This window comes from Austrofundulus limnaeus, unplaced genomic scaffold (genome assembly GCF_001266775.1).
Source record: "Austrofundulus limnaeus strain Quisiro unplaced genomic scaffold, Austrofundulus_limnaeus-1.0 Scaffold1428, whole genome shotgun sequence".
NCBI lineage: Eukaryota > Metazoa > Chordata > Actinopteri > Cyprinodontiformes > Rivulidae > Austrofundulus > Austrofundulus limnaeus.
In genome coordinates this window covers 11,409-26,039 of record NW_013953830.1, presented here as the reverse complement: position 1 = coordinate 26,039, position 14,631 = coordinate 11,409, and the positions used below count along the sequence as shown (strand labels likewise).

General features: G+C 38.4%; 2 protein-coding genes across 3 annotated transcripts in view; one reads left to right on the top strand and one right to left on the bottom strand.

The window, feature by feature from the left end:
* The first annotated feature begins 6,360 nt into the window (after positions 1-6,360).
* On the top strand, positions 6,361-13,737 carry bbc3 (BCL2 binding component 3). Of its 2 annotated transcripts, XM_014032360.1 has the most exons (4): positions 6,379-6,708; positions 8,069-8,438; positions 11,117-11,292; positions 11,370-13,737. In XM_014032360.1, exons 2-4 carry the CDS (start codon positions 8,081-8,083, stop codon positions 11,463-11,465), a joined length of 630 nt encoding a protein of 209 aa, XP_013887814.1. In that variant the 5' UTR covers positions 6,379-6,708; positions 8,069-8,080; the 3' UTR covers positions 11,466-13,737. The 2 variants fall into 2 exon arrangements, with proteins under 2 accessions (XP_013887815.1, XP_013887814.1); XM_014032361.1 differs by lacking the exons at positions 11,117-11,292; positions 11,370-13,737 and adding an exon at positions 9,255-10,042 and having other exon boundaries at positions 6,361-6,708.
* A 534-nt stretch (positions 13,738-14,271) lies between these two features.
* The window catches only part of sae1 (SUMO1 activating enzyme subunit 1), an 11,353-nt gene continuing 10,993 nt past the window's right edge, over positions 14,272-14,631 (bottom strand). The window contains exon 9 of the mRNA XM_014032362.1: positions 14,272-14,490. Coding sequence (XP_013887816.1) covers positions 14,398-14,490 — 93 coding nt within the window. The 3' untranslated portion in view covers positions 14,272-14,397. The remainder of the gene's footprint in view (positions 14,491-14,631) is intronic.

The following is a 14,631-nucleotide window of genomic DNA, read 5'->3' as shown; positions in this document are numbered from 1 at the left end:
GCCTTGGAGTTCCCCCGGAGGAGCTGGGAGAAGTGGCTGGGGAGAGGGAGGTCTGGGCCTCCCTTCTGAAGCTGCTGCACCCGCGACCCGACCCCGGATAGGCGGAAGAAAATGGATGGATGGATGGATGGATGGATGGATGGGTTTGACTCCTTTTTGATTAGTCATGAAACGTCACAAATATGAACTTTATGGAAGAGTTGAGTACAAAAAACTGAACATTGTCTTCAAATATGCTGATGACATCATCATACTGGGATTCATCCAAATGGTGGACGATGGTGGACAGGACACTGGAGGACAACAACCTTGTCTACGGAGAGAAAAATTACCTTATTTACCTTATTAAGAAGTAGATGTCACTACTTTCTCTACAGCGTGGACATAGTTTATAGCATTTTATCGTTCTATTGTATTTTTAGTGTGATTTTAAATGTTTGAATATGACGAGGGAGGCCTGGACTGCTGGTTTGTGCACAAATGGCAAATAAAGGGTTTTTTTTGTATCTCTGAATCCAAAGCAATAAAGTGCTGCACGTTGCCTCCCATTCCAACTGTGAAGCATGGTGGTGGCAGATCATGCTGTGGGGATGGTTTTTTTTTTCAGCAAGAACAGGGAAGCTGGTGGAGCCAGAACACCGGCCAGGCTAGAGGGGAATCCTGTTAATTTAGCCTCAACAATAAACCAGAGAGAGAGCATTTCTGTCTGATCAAACCAGGTGTTTTCAAATCATTTTAAAGCGACGATAATAAACGGTTAAATTTATCCCTTAAATGAAGCCGTGTGTGAACAGTGCCACATTCCTCCATGCTGAGTTTGACCCAACTTATCACAACAAGGATTAGTTTGGCTCAGGAGCACAGCAGCAGGTCCATCTGTCCGTCTCAGTTTGGGGTAAAACGGATGAGGTAATGGTGCTTCGGGGCCTTTTTTTCCCCTCTCTGCTCACAGAACTGTCCCTTAGATTGTTTTTTTTTCTTTAATCCAATCCTGTTTTCTGCTGCACTACAAAAAAACAACTTAAATCTGGTTATGGCAGACTTATTATGAATCATTCAGGATAATTTCACATAAATGTTTTGCACTAACTAAAGAGTTGAGTTCACCCTGTCAGAGAAACGTTACCGTTATATTTGAATGTGACAACCTGCAGAGCTTTGTCTCGTTTTATCTGCAGCACTTTCTGAACATCACAACGTCCATCTGCTGATAAGGCCGCGGGGAGCTGCTGGGATAACTTCACCTGTCGACAGGTAGCCACCGCCGCCGCGCCAAAACCTCTCTGAAATCACCTGATGACAGCCACCTGTACCACCTCTGCTGCGCCTCTTTAGCTGATAATTATCACAACAACGGGAGATCATTTGTTTAAGTCAGGCGATAAAAGCGTTGGAGGAGGCGGAGCTTACCCAAGATCAAAGGAGAGTTTAACTGAATGAACATTAAAGGCACTGCGTTCCTTAAAGGACTGCACAGTGCCGTTTCTAGCCTCATGGGGACTCCAGTTTGTCAAACTACGATGACGAAATCAGTGGACCCTTAGAAGTTCAGCTAAGATACAGCAATCTATTAAGCTAAACGGCAAAACAGGCTACATTCAAAATTTAACATCTTAAAGCTATTCAGTTAAGTTAAAAAATCTATAAAACATTGGGACTACAGTGTCCCTTTAAAACTTATGATTTTTCTTCCATTTTGTTGCTTGCTTTTCTGTTTCGGTCACTATGTTTTTCATGCTACAAGCTATACGCTAACTCACAAAGATGGCACCAGCTGAAAAAATGAGCCCAAATGTTGAAGTCGGTGAGAATTATCTGCTATAAATTTGCAACTAGTTTTTAAGAGTTTCAGCAATGTTGCTAAAAAATTATCATGATTAATCATGATATTTAAAAATAACTATTAAGATTTGACAAATCATTAGTCAAACCAACTTCTAATGTTACCCTTAGCTTTCCGTAAGAATTAGCTCCACATTATCATTGGTGTTTGCTCCATGTAGTTAGTTCCTCATTAGTACTAGCTCTGTGTTAGCATTAGCTTAGCATTCACATTAACTCTGCATTAGTGATAGCACAGCCTTAACATTGGCTCCATGCTAATGTTAGCTTGGCATTATTGTTAGCGCTGCATTAGTGTTAGCTTGACCTTAGTGTTAGCTTTGCATAAGAGTTTTCTCCAAGTTAGTTAGCTCTACATTAGTGCTAGCTCTGTGTTAGCATTGTCTTGGCATTCGCAATAGCTCTGCATTAGTACAATGTTAGCTCTGCATTAATGTAGGCTCCATGCTAGTGTTAGCTTGGATTTAGTGTTATCACAACCTTAGTGTCACCTCTGTGTTAAAAGTTTTCTCCATGTTATTTTGCTCCGAATTAGTGCTAGCTCTGTGTTAGCATTATCTTGTCGTCCGCACTAGCTCGGCATTAGTGRTAGCCCTGTGTTAGCATTATCTTGGTGTTTGCATTAGCTCTGCATTAGTGTTAGCCCTGTGTTAGCATTATCTTGGTGTTTGCATTAGCTCTGCATTAGTGTTAGCCCTGTGTTAGCATTGTCTTGGCGTTCGCATTAGCTCTCCATTAGTATAGTGTTAGCTCTGCATTAATGTTGGCTCCGTGCTAGTGTTAGCTTGGCTTTAGTGTTAATGCTAATGTGCTGGCTCCCCATTACGCACCACAGTGGCAGCTTTTCTGACCATTACTTGCACATCATATGTTTTCGCCCAACCCAAACTACCTTATCAAATTTTAGCTCAGATGTCAGAAAACTACCAAAACAAAGTTGGTGCTAGCCGATGCTAATAGCAGTTAGCACCAACACGTTGTAACTATCTAATGAAGGGAACTTCCTAAAATCCTACATTTAACTCAAAATATTTGTCATTTTAAACCAATTTTTAGATAGAAATCCTAACCCAGTGTACTCCATCAAACTGTTAACCTGCTGAGTTAAAACTAACGTAGTCTAACTAAATCTGACTCCAAGTTTTATTTAGTCTGTAAAAAGGACTGAACTACGGCTATTTTTAATGATCAGCAACACAACTACATATATCTCCCTCAGGCGCTGAAGCAGACTAACAACAGAGCTTGGAGTGGGGGAAATATTTCACTTATCATGATAAAGATTTAAAAATTAGACTGTCTTATTATTTTTTAAACATCTGAGATGATTTCTGGATGCAGGGAGGAGGAGGCGAGGCGTGAAAACGATGAAGTCATCACAGCAACCCAAAGACGAGCTCAGCTTTCAGCTGTGGTGACAAACTGCTGAGCTTCGGCCTGCTTTGGTTACCGCAAGATAAACAGCAGCTAAACACACACGATGGGGGATTCCTGGGACCGGTCACCGGGTTCAAAGCGCCGACCTATAACTAAAAACAGAGAATGAGACAGCAAAACAAACAAATAAAAAATAAAAATTTTAGAGACAGCATTGTGAATTTTAACCATTATTTCCATATTTCCTTGTTTATATTGTGGATAAATCTCAGCTACATCAAGTTTTAGCTCAATATCTGCACAAATTATTAAGTTAAAACCATTTATCTGTTTTCTAATGTTTAGCTGAGGAAGCAATTTTAACAAATATCTTACCTGCTGTAGATAGCTATTTAATCTCAGTTTGGAGAAATAGTTGGTTTCTGTCTGTACAAACGAGCTAACGACTAGTCTGCTTTTATGTTACATGGTTATTACTACTGGAATTTAATGTGAGCAGGAAGTGCATCATGTCGCACTGGAAGTGCTACAGCTAGCTGCTGCTGTTGCTGTTTGTGCACACAGATGATCGTCAAAATTTATAAAACTGAGATTCTAAAAAATAACCACTAGCCGCAGTCGACACAAACAGATGCGTCCACAACAGGTAAGATAATACCTGCTCATAATGTCTCAGCAGAACCTCACTTTAAGAGATTTTTGGTTTGAATAACAGAAAAAATGTTGATTTGGTTCACAGCAGGAGTAAGACACAAGGTGGCAGATCTCACTTACCAGCTTATCACAACTACACAGGTGTAGATTACCTGTACGTGTGTGTGTGTGTGTGTGTGTGTGTTATCTGATGTTATCACAATTGTGTAATAGCACTCAGATTACTCTGAATAACCCCCTAAAAGCAGCGGAGCGTTAAACAATGTTGATGATGCACTCTGGAACCAGAGACCCATCAGGTGACTTCATCACAGTTCTGGACCAGGACCAGGACCAGCAGCAGGTATTCTGGGTGTGAAACACGAAACACGCTGACGGCTCTTCTCTTTCGTTAGCGGTGGTTTGATTATAAATGATGTAAAAAATACAAAACAGACTCCGATGTTCATGAAGCTCGTCTGTGAAAGACTCGAGAGATCCAGGTCTCTTTAGTGAGTGGTTCAGGTGAAACCGGGTCCAGAGAACTGAATCTGGTGTCAGCGCCGCGGCACTCGTGGCTGTGAAGTCTGGGGTGGAGGATCTTCGCCCGGGCATGTCACTCAGCAGACCCGCCCTGTTTACCCCCATCAACCCAAACAAAGGGGTGGGGGGCTAAGGGGGGGTTCAGCCTCCGACCTGCAGCTCAGCTGGGCCGCCCCTGTCTCTGCCCCCTCAGCTGAGAGCGGCCACAGGAACACAAAGAGCTGGGGGTCAAAGGTCGACACTCTGTGGTGGTGGTGGTGGTGGTGGTGGTGGTGGCGGGGGGGGTTCTGAGGTTACTTAAGATGCTAATGTGATGCAGGAGCAGCAACCATCAGAACCAGAACCACTTTTTATGGGTTTAAACACGACTCCCACTAATTCTGGATCATATCTGCTGAGGTTTGACTTAAAGACATTTGGTTTAAACATAAAAAAAGGATTTTTAATGAGGATTTGAACGCAGGAGGAGATGATTTCTTAAAAATTCAGACGTAAAACAAAGACCGGATGTTAATCTGAGCTGGTTTTATTTGTTTATTTTTTAATTTTACATAACCCTTTAAGATTAATTTAGTTGTAAAATGAGACTTCGGCACAAAAACAAACCAAACAAAACAGAATTTAGGGGGGAAAAAAACAAACTAAAGTAAGACAAAATGCAACTAAAGGGATGAAAACCAATTATCTCTTTAAATGCTACAAACATATCAGTTTAACAGTAAAGTAGCTCTGTAGCAATAATTTATCTCGCAGTATTTATTGAAATATTATTATGATTCTTAATTTTTAGGTGAGCTAAACCTTTACAGTAAAACAAAAATAGAAACAAAACTATAACCAACCTCAAATTTTCATGAAAAATTAAACAAATGCATTAATTCTGCTCACAAAAATTTTAATGTGTTTGTTGTTTTTATGCAATTTTTTATCTGTCTTTTAACACAAATAAGCAGTTTTTGCTTTTAATTAAATTTAATGCTAATTCAAAACAAAAAACAGGATAATTTTTTTCTTCAGCTTCAGTTAGATGACAGTCGAGCATTTTTAATTTTTTTTAACCTGCTGCAAAGAAATTAATTAATTAATTAAATTAAAGGTTTCAGGCTTGTATTGTCAATTTTCACATTTTATGTTCTAAACAACAAAGTGAAGCTGTGAAGGCGAGAGAGGGTTGAAAACTTTCCGAGTGACGTCTAGCACCATCTCTGTATAATTTTGCACAAGTTTTACTCAAATTAATTCAAACAGGAGGAGGGTTTTTAACACAGTTTGCTGTGAATGTGTGAAAAAAACTCTGTTTACTTAAGTGACTCATCTTCACCTCACAGAGGATCTTTGTTTGGATTTACAGCTGCTGAAGTTGAGGTGAAGGAAATGAAGCTGGTGGGAGAAAGGAGGGTTTTGTTTGTATGTGGGTGTGTGTGATGAGGAAATAACCCAACTTTTCTCTGGTAAAAATGAAGAGGAGGTGAGACGCAGTACAGGAAGGGCATTGGCATGACGTTTTAAAATAAGAAACAGTTTGTTTTCCAGGTTTAAGTGAAAAAAAAAAAGAATTATTTTTGTTGAATGAAAAGAGAAGGGACAGCAGCATGTGTGTTGTGGAGGGAAGAAGGAAAGTCAAGTTCTGCAGAAATCAACGCAGGCAAGAAAATAAAAGCATAAACACAATAAAAAAGAGTGTCAGTTTGCTTTAAAGCATTAAATATTAAAAGTGGCTTCAATTTTAAACAGAAAATACATTTTTTTACACAGTTTTTAAAAAGTTTAATAGTTCAAGCATCCGTTTTAGTTTCAAGTTGAAGTAATTTTTCATGTTTTTTATTTTACCTGTTAATGATTATTCAAATCTTGGCTCATTTTTTAGCACGTTTTTACGTTTCTTCAACCAAAGCTAGCCAAGCAGATAGGGTTGTTTTACTTTGAAGGCGCCAAACCGGATGTTGATGTCACCTTTTTCCGGTGCCGAGCGCGCAATAAAAGCCGAAGAGTTTCGCTCGGACGGAACAGATCGGACTGACACGAGCTCGGTTCTGGAGGTGAATATTTTTCATCTAAATGGGTTAATTTGAAACAGAAACGTGTTTTAGAGACAATCCTTCTGTGGAGGACCGGAAGTGGAATGACGTGGTGTTTGTTTTTCCCGCCGATTGGATTTTAACACCAGCAGCAGCATCTGTTCATCATCCTCACGGCTGGGTTTTGGGGGGTTTTGGGGTTTTTTGGGGAGGAAACATTAATTCTGTCTGATGTCAACCTTTCATCTACTGCTTCCAACGCGCACAGAGCATCATCACGGATCATTTTCACAAAGTAAGAAAATTAATTTAATTTATTTCCTCCTGAAGAAGTTGGTTCTTTTCACGGTGCAAAGTTACATCATCGGCTCAGCTGTTTGAGAAGCTGCCAATAAAACATTTTAATCAGGACTTTTAATTACAGACATTCATTTTAATTTAATAAATAAAGCACAGCGTTAATTATAGCCCAATTACATTAAATGCTTGTTGGTCAGTTTCTGCCTCTTTGTGTGTCAGACATGTCCAGACATGCCGGGTCTGGACAGCAGGCGCGTCTGAGCATAAATAAATACATTTAATGTTTATAAATGTGTGTTTATTTATTTTACCTACATCTGCGTTTTGTCCAAAACAAACATTTAAAAAAATATATAGATATAAAAACAATTAATCGCTCGATTAGTTAAAAATATCTGAATATTAACGAGTTTCGGGAAAAAATATTTAAAAATGATTAAAACGCACATTTTAAACGTGTTTGTTTGCTTTGCTAACATGTAAACGTTTAAATAATCCCGATTGTCACGCACCTCCTCTTTTCAGTCGCGTGTTTGTGTGCGCGCACAGTCGTGCGCGGATTTGTTTACAAACACGAGTCATGTGATCAGAGGAGCCTCTGCTGCCCCCTGGTGGTCAGGATGAGGACAGACGGTCTGTTCAAACACTGAAAACATTGTTTTAAAATTATTGTTGAAATTGTTTTTTATTTAATTATTTTTTTTTTTTGGGGGGGGGGGTCTATTTAAATTTTTAAACCTTTGCATGAATGTAGAGCTGGATTAATTGTGAAGATATTTATATAAAGACAAAAAAATGCATCAATAGTTTTAAAATGCAAATCATAAAGCAGTGAAAACTGCTCAAAATGTGATTTTAAACTGAGCAAGAAAAATTTAAACTCAGAATATCAACCTATATAAAAGCCTATAACTGCAACAAATTTAAAAACTAATATTTAAACCATTCAAGAAATTGTTTAAGCTGCTAAAATTGTTATAAATTGTACTAAAGTGACTTGTATTGTGCAGAATCTGATTTTAATTTCTTGCAAAAAGAGCAAACTGTTGTAAAATAATTTTAAATGGCAAAAAAGTTGCTATTTTGCAAAATAAACTGCAAATACAAACATTATGGCATTTGTTATTTCAGAGGTATCTTTTGACCTCTCACAAAGTAGAAGAATTTTTTATAAAACTCTTTCAAAAATATATATTGCATTTGCAACATTTTAAATTAAATGACTGAGTAAAAAGTACATTTTAGCCTGTCATAAAACATGTTAATCTTCAGTTTATAAAGACCAAAGCTAATAAAGGATGTAGAAAACTAAAAAGAGAAAAACCTTTTGGATTAAATACCTTTTTTTGATTCAGGCAGTAATTGAGATGGCTCGAGCAGAGACCATCGAGACCGTCGGAGAACATGAGGTCGTAGGAAATGGGCCTGTTCCGTGTCACAACACCTGCCGTATGGAGGTGCCCCGCCCCCTCCACGACTGGCCCGGCGCTCTCATCACGACACCCAGATCCACAAGGAGCGGGTCCGCCATCGTCCGCCACCGTTACCATCACCTGGAACCCTTTCAGGTCCTGAACCTGTCGTACCCGCCGGCCTTTCCTGGCCTCGAGGGTCGGGAGCAGCTCCGGCGGGCTTCGACAAGGGTGACGCCCCCACCGTCACCTGGTTCTGAGCAGAGGAACCGAGGAACAGACGCTCAGAGGGACTCGTCGGGAGAACCTTCAGGTAGGAACCTGCTGAAAATCTTAGATGGCACAAAGAATGGGCTCAGTCCCTGTTAGCTCTGTTAGACTGCTGCAGGTGAGATACTGACTACTCGTATCTATATAAATTTCCTGATTGTTTCCTTTCAGCTGCAGCTCGGTTGTGTCACAGGTTATTTAATTTAAACAGCAGAAAATCATATTTAGTTGTTTTTTTCTTTCTGAGCTGCAGTGTGAGGATGTAAACAGACACCTCCTCCCTCTGTTTCCTCCTCCTCCTCTTCAGCTGCAGGTCAGCTGTGAGGAAGGCATGTTCAGACTTGTCCTCTCTGCACCCTGACAGAGACAAAAAAGCAACAATCTGCAGCACTTCCCCCTCAGACGCTCAGTCAGGTTTTCTCTAATCTCGTCTGCAGGACTTTGACCTGTGAGTGAGATCAATGTGTATATTTAAGAGAATGATAAAGGTTAATTTGTTGGAGAAATATGTGTGGGTATAATGTACAAATTGTTTCTCAAGAAGGATTTAATCCTTCATTGTTTTTCTTTTTGTTTTTTGTACGTTTTTGTAAATTGAAGATTTTTGACCGAATTTATTTATTTGAGAAAAAGGGGCAGAAATCATAAGATTTTTTTCTCTGCTACCTTTCATTTAATTTATGGTTTGTATCTTTATTGTATATTGAATTTATGTTTTGTTTTAAGTGAATAAACTTATAATTAAAAAAATAATTAAATAACATTTAAAAGCTTAACATAAATAAAAACGTTTGTTTTTGATTAAACTAAACTGAAAGGTCGACTTTTCTGCTCGTTTGTTTTTGTTTTATCCTCCCAGTTTTCATATCTGACAGGGTCTCCGTCACCTCGCCTGTCAGTCAAAATTCACCCCAAGCCCCGCCTCCTCTTCCAACTCATCCTATCAGCTGTCAGCCCCTTCCTTTTGTCTCCTCCAATCACCCGCGTGTCAGAGTTACCTTGGCAACAGGTCAGGGTTTTCCTGTTTTGTTTGGGTTTTTTCTTTCTTTACGCCTTTCTTTTTTTTTTTTTTAACGGAACGGTCCGTAATCCTCTCGGAGAGGACGTCAGTTACCGTGGCAACCAAAATGAGCACAAGGGTCTTCTATTCAAACGGACGAGTCGAAGAAAATAAATAAATGAAGCTGGGGATCCAGATGTAACAAAGAAGACCGGTCGGATCACCTGAAACTGAAAAGGAACAAAAACCAGAAATCAAACAGGAAGTTTCTAGTTGTCTCAGATTAACCAGATTTGTTTCATTTTCAGCTCAACAGATTACCTCTTATTGTTACATCGCTAAATGCTACAAATTAACAATATTAAAGAAACAAAAAGGCAATAAATAGTTTGTTTTTACCTCCTTAAAAGACTTCCTGCTTGCAGAAACACGAGTGGAGACAGAAAGTTACTGTTGTGAAGCGTTAGCCTAGCGTTAGCATCTTTAAGTCGTTAATGAGCTCGTTAAGCAGCTTTTCAGCCTCGTCAGTGACAACACCGTATCCACTCAAAGTTAAAATGAATATTATAAATTAAGGTGAGCCTTTAGGTCAGAGATTCTTAACCCAGTGGTTCATGAGCGCCCCCTTGAGGGCCTCAAAAGAACAACAGCTTTTAAGTTTGGACCACATTGATTTTGAATAAGATGCAATACACTTTCTCACCACTAGTAGCCGTAGTGCACCACTCAGTTGTTTAACAACTTTTTTTAATACGTAGAAGAACCTTAGAAACCTGTCGAGAATGGAAACCTATTTTAAATTAAAAGTAGAAGCAAAAATGAATGTAACTCGTCAAAAAAAACCAAAGTTTGTCACTAATATGAAGAGCAGCTTCTGGTTCTATCATGCAGTATTTTAAAAGTTCAAAACATTATCAAAAACAGTTGCAGATACAACTATGTTTTAATGTGCACTTTAAAATAATGTTTTAGTTTATTTTTAAACATTTTGAATGTATTTTAAAGAACTTTAAATTTGTCAAAAAGCTGTTGTTAATGTTATTGTTTTTCACTAATATGAAGAGCAGCTTCTGGTTGCAAACGTTTAAAAAGGCTACTGTATATCAAATTAATTTTTTACAGTTTTTTTTTTTACTTGAAACATTTACATTAAACATTTATTGTATGACCACTACTTTAGTTATTGAATTGTCTATTTTTGTTGTTTGTAAAAAAATAAAAAAAGTTATTTTTGTGTTGATAAGCCTGAGTGGTCTGTTGACTTGTTCAAATAATTCTTATGGGCAAGTTACAATAGAAAAAAAATGTTTGTCATAATCATGTTTTGTGATTATTTGACAGGAGTTTTACTTTTAAACAAGTGTATTTAATTTGGTTATAATGCAAATACAATACAAATTAAAACAATATTTAGAATAATTATCATTTTGATCCATATGGTAATGTCTGACTGGGTCTTGTGCCTCTTTATGTTTATCACACTGGACCCCAAGGTCAAAAAGGTTACGAAACCCTGCTTTAGGTGATCTTTGTTTTGGTGGTGATAATATAAAAACTCTTATCTGTTATAAACTCAAGTTGAAGCCTGTTTGTTTCTGAACAGACTGAAGTATTTAGTAATTATAATAATAAATAATCTGTAAAATAAAAACAAACAGAGGAGCAGACTGGATTATTCTGTTACAGAAACAGCCTGAAACTGTTTTTCTTTTCTTCCACAGATTCTGACAGAGACACAGAGATCCAGCAGGACTCCAGCAGGCCGGGGCCTCTGCCCGACCTGCTGCCCCACAACGAGCACCTGTCCCGGGCCGCGGCTCAGCTGGACGTCAGCAGGGTGGCGGGCCAGCTGAGGACCATCGGAGACGAGTTCAACGCCGCGATGCTCCGCAGAGCGGTGAGTTCCCGGACCGGACCGGACTCGGGTCACTTCTCCAACAAACGCTGGTTTCATGGGTTTTGTTTGTGTCGCAGCACGGCGCCCCCAACTGGCGGGGCTGGAGAGACGTCTGCAGAGAACTCCTCAGCTTCATCACCCAAACACTCAGCACTCTCTACAGACTGACGTAGACCCTGAACCTGAACTGGTCTGATACCGAACTGAACAAATGACGTCAGGAGTTTGGAGGTGCCGGCGCCTCCGGTGAACACTGGACCCGGTCCGTCTGTCCCGTCAGTCAGTCTGCTGGTCTGGACCGCAGCTGACGGGCCGACAGATTGTACATTTTGTAAAGTTAGTTCTGGTCCGGCCTCGGGGTTGGGGGGTCGGCTCTTTGTAGCAGGAGTGTGCGTGGACTCAGGAAGGACTCGGGTCGGACTGAAACTGATCGGCTGAGCTGCACAGAATCAGAGAAACAAAGAGGAATTTATGGCAGAAAGTTTCAGTTTGTAGCTCCGCCTCCTGCTGTCATTTGGTCTTGTGCAGCTGTAAATTATTATTTTTTTATGGGCCTATAAATTGTGACTTTGTTGAAAATGTAATTAAAAACAAAGCGTAATGATTTGATAAATTCATAAATGTATATTTTCTTCACAACATAATGAACAAATCAAACCTTTTTTATTTTGAAATTCATGGTAGCGGTTCTCTTTACACCCAGATCTTATTAATCTGTTGTTAATTAGTTATAAAATACGAAACCATTTAGTTTTTACGGCTTTGTCTCGACACGTTGCCATAAAAATCTAAATTAAATTTCTCAGTTTAAATGTTTAATTAGTTCCGCTCTGTATAAAATACGGTTTTATGAGATTTAACAAGCTTTACGTTCTGTTTTTATTTTATACAACCTCCAAACTTTAACGTTCAGCTGTAAAATAATCCACGAGAGGCTTTTATTTTGTAATTTAGTCACAATTCTGCGAATCTCAGACGTAGTTTTTTTTGTTTTTCGTGTCTCAGAGAAAACTGTGAAGTCGGTTCTGTTTGAGGGTTTAACGCCACTTTGAGCCAAACGTCTGATCAGAACCGTTTATTAAATACGGATTTAAAAAAGTGCCTTTCTGCAACAATCAGTCCTGAAGTGCTTTGAGGCAAAAACTGCGTCACGTTCAAATGTTTCAGCTTCAGCCCGTTAAACTCTCATTTATTTTTTTTAAAAACACGTTTCTTCCTGGTTTCACTCCAGTGTCAATCAGTCGTTCTTTATTTAAATCCTGTGGATTTGAGGTGTATTTGATGATCTGCAGGAGAAATGTTCATCCTTCAGTTTTCATTGCAGCTGAAGAGAAAATAATTTGTAATAAATGTGTAACTTATTTTGAAAAGTAGCTCTATTTTCGTTTGTTTGTTCCTTGATGATTTGTTTATGTAGATGAATTTAACCTTCTGATCAAAATTAAGATTTCTGAACAGATAAACAGGAAACGTGCCGCCGCCTGATGATAAAAAATTTAATGTTTTTTAAACACAGAAGCAGGCTCACTATTTGTCTTTAATTCAGTGTTTCAATGACCTGATTCAAGATGGCCGCCACAGCCACTGACTCTAAAAACAAGAAAAAAAAAAACGTAAAAATCTCTTGTCAGTTTTATAGATCTTTGTCCAAAACTACTGTTAGCAAAATATCTTATAAAACTCTCATAAGGTAACGTCTAAAACGTATAAAAATATGAAACATGGCCGAGACATTCAGTTTTACAAAAGAATCAGTTAAATTTAGTTTGATTACTTTAAATTTAACTATTTGTTAAAACAAACTGAATCCTCTAATCTGCTCACGTCTAACATTTTAAAATGAAATGAAAAATAAAAGTAAACATTTATTCTTGCCAAATAGTGAGCCTGCTTTGATGCGTTTCTTTATTAAGCATTTCAATAATATGAATTAACTTGTTTATAAAGCATTAAAAAAAGAGGCTTTTATTGTGAAGAGGCACCAAGACACCCTTTAATTGTGAAAGTTGAGGTGTTAATGTACTGGTACGTTTGAACCCAGGTCATAAATGTGTACAAATACACACGTATGTACTGTAACATACTTTAGCCTCGTGTGTTTACTCATTGTTTGTTTCAGGGAATGTAAACAACTCAGCAACGTTTTTGTTTGTTTGTGTCAGACGGGACTAAAAGCCTGTGGGTTGTTTTTTTTTAATATTTAATGTATAAATTCTTGAATGACGCCGGCTCACGAGGCCAAACGGAGATCAACTCGTTTCCTGCCTGAACTTCTGCTGCCGTCGCTGAGCCGCTCGGATTTAACCTGATTTTATTTTGTAAAGTCTCCTTCCTGCAGCGAGCCCAGGCGCGTCGTGTTGTTGCTGGGGTTTATTTTCTATTGTAAAATTTCTACTTGGATTTTGTACTTTTTCTGTTTTTATACAATAAAGATGAGAAACAAAACTTCCTGTTTGAATGTTTTTAGTTTTAGCAAAATATTTAAAACAACTGCATTAAATTAGTTTTTAATCAGGTCAAAGTGGATGAAAAGTGAAAAATCTGGTTAATCATTTGCTTAATCTGGACCCCCTCTTGATTAATATCAAATTTTTGGTTTCTTCTAGCTATTTAGGATTAATAAAACCTCATAAACACAAAAACAAACATGTTTTTAAGCAATTAGGAGTTAAAAATCTATTTTATTTATGGATCCAGTCCCTCTGAATAAAAACTACTGGTGTAAAATATCCTCAGTAATCAGCTGAAGGCCTCAGGTTGTTTAATTATATAAATTTAGAAGGAAAAACTGCAGTAAGTTTAGGATGGAGCTGTTTTTTTTTTTTATTATTAAAAACTAGAATAAATGTGTTTGTTAGAGGGTTTCTTAAGCAGCCCTTTTCTAAATGACCTTTGATCTGCTCATGTTTCAGTGTTCAGCTAAAGTTTCAACAGAACCAGTTTTGTGTTTTGTTAAAAAACCAGAAGTAAAAAAATAAATAAATGTTTAAAAGTTTTATTAGCAAATGTAAAAAAACAACAACAACATGCCACGCCTCTGGTGGTGACGATAAGAAGAACAGACGGTTGAATAACCTGACAGACGTTTGTGAGTGAAGCTGGCGTTCAGTTCGGCCCGAAGTAGTCCACCACGCCGTGGCCTTTACGGCCGTCGAAGAAGAAGAAGTTACGATGAGGAGCGTCTCTCTGGGAGAGCGCCTGAAGATGAGGAGAGGAAATGAACCGGTACGTTAAAACCAAGAGTCCAAAGTTATAATCTCGGTGTGTGTAGACCAGTAATGGTTAATTTTACTAGTTAGGTTTAGAGGTATGGTGTGAGTTAAGTTCTGGTTCAGGTTA

What these genes read in the sequence shown, in the direction of transcription:
- bbc3 (XM_014032360.1), top strand. Translation starts at nt 8,081, where the DNA reads ATGGCTCGAGCAGAGACCATCGAGACCGTCGGAGAACATGAGGTCGTA. An exon ending in CTCGTCGGGAGAACCTTCAG is followed by an intron (nt 8,439 to 11,116) that starts GTAGGAACCTGC and finishes TTTCTTCCACAG; the next exon opens with ATTCTGACAGAGACACAGAG. An exon ending in CCGCGATGCTCCGCAGAGCG is followed by an intron (nt 11,293 to 11,369) that starts GTGAGTTCCCGG and finishes TTTGTGTCGCAG; the next exon opens with CACGGCGCCCCCAACTGGCG.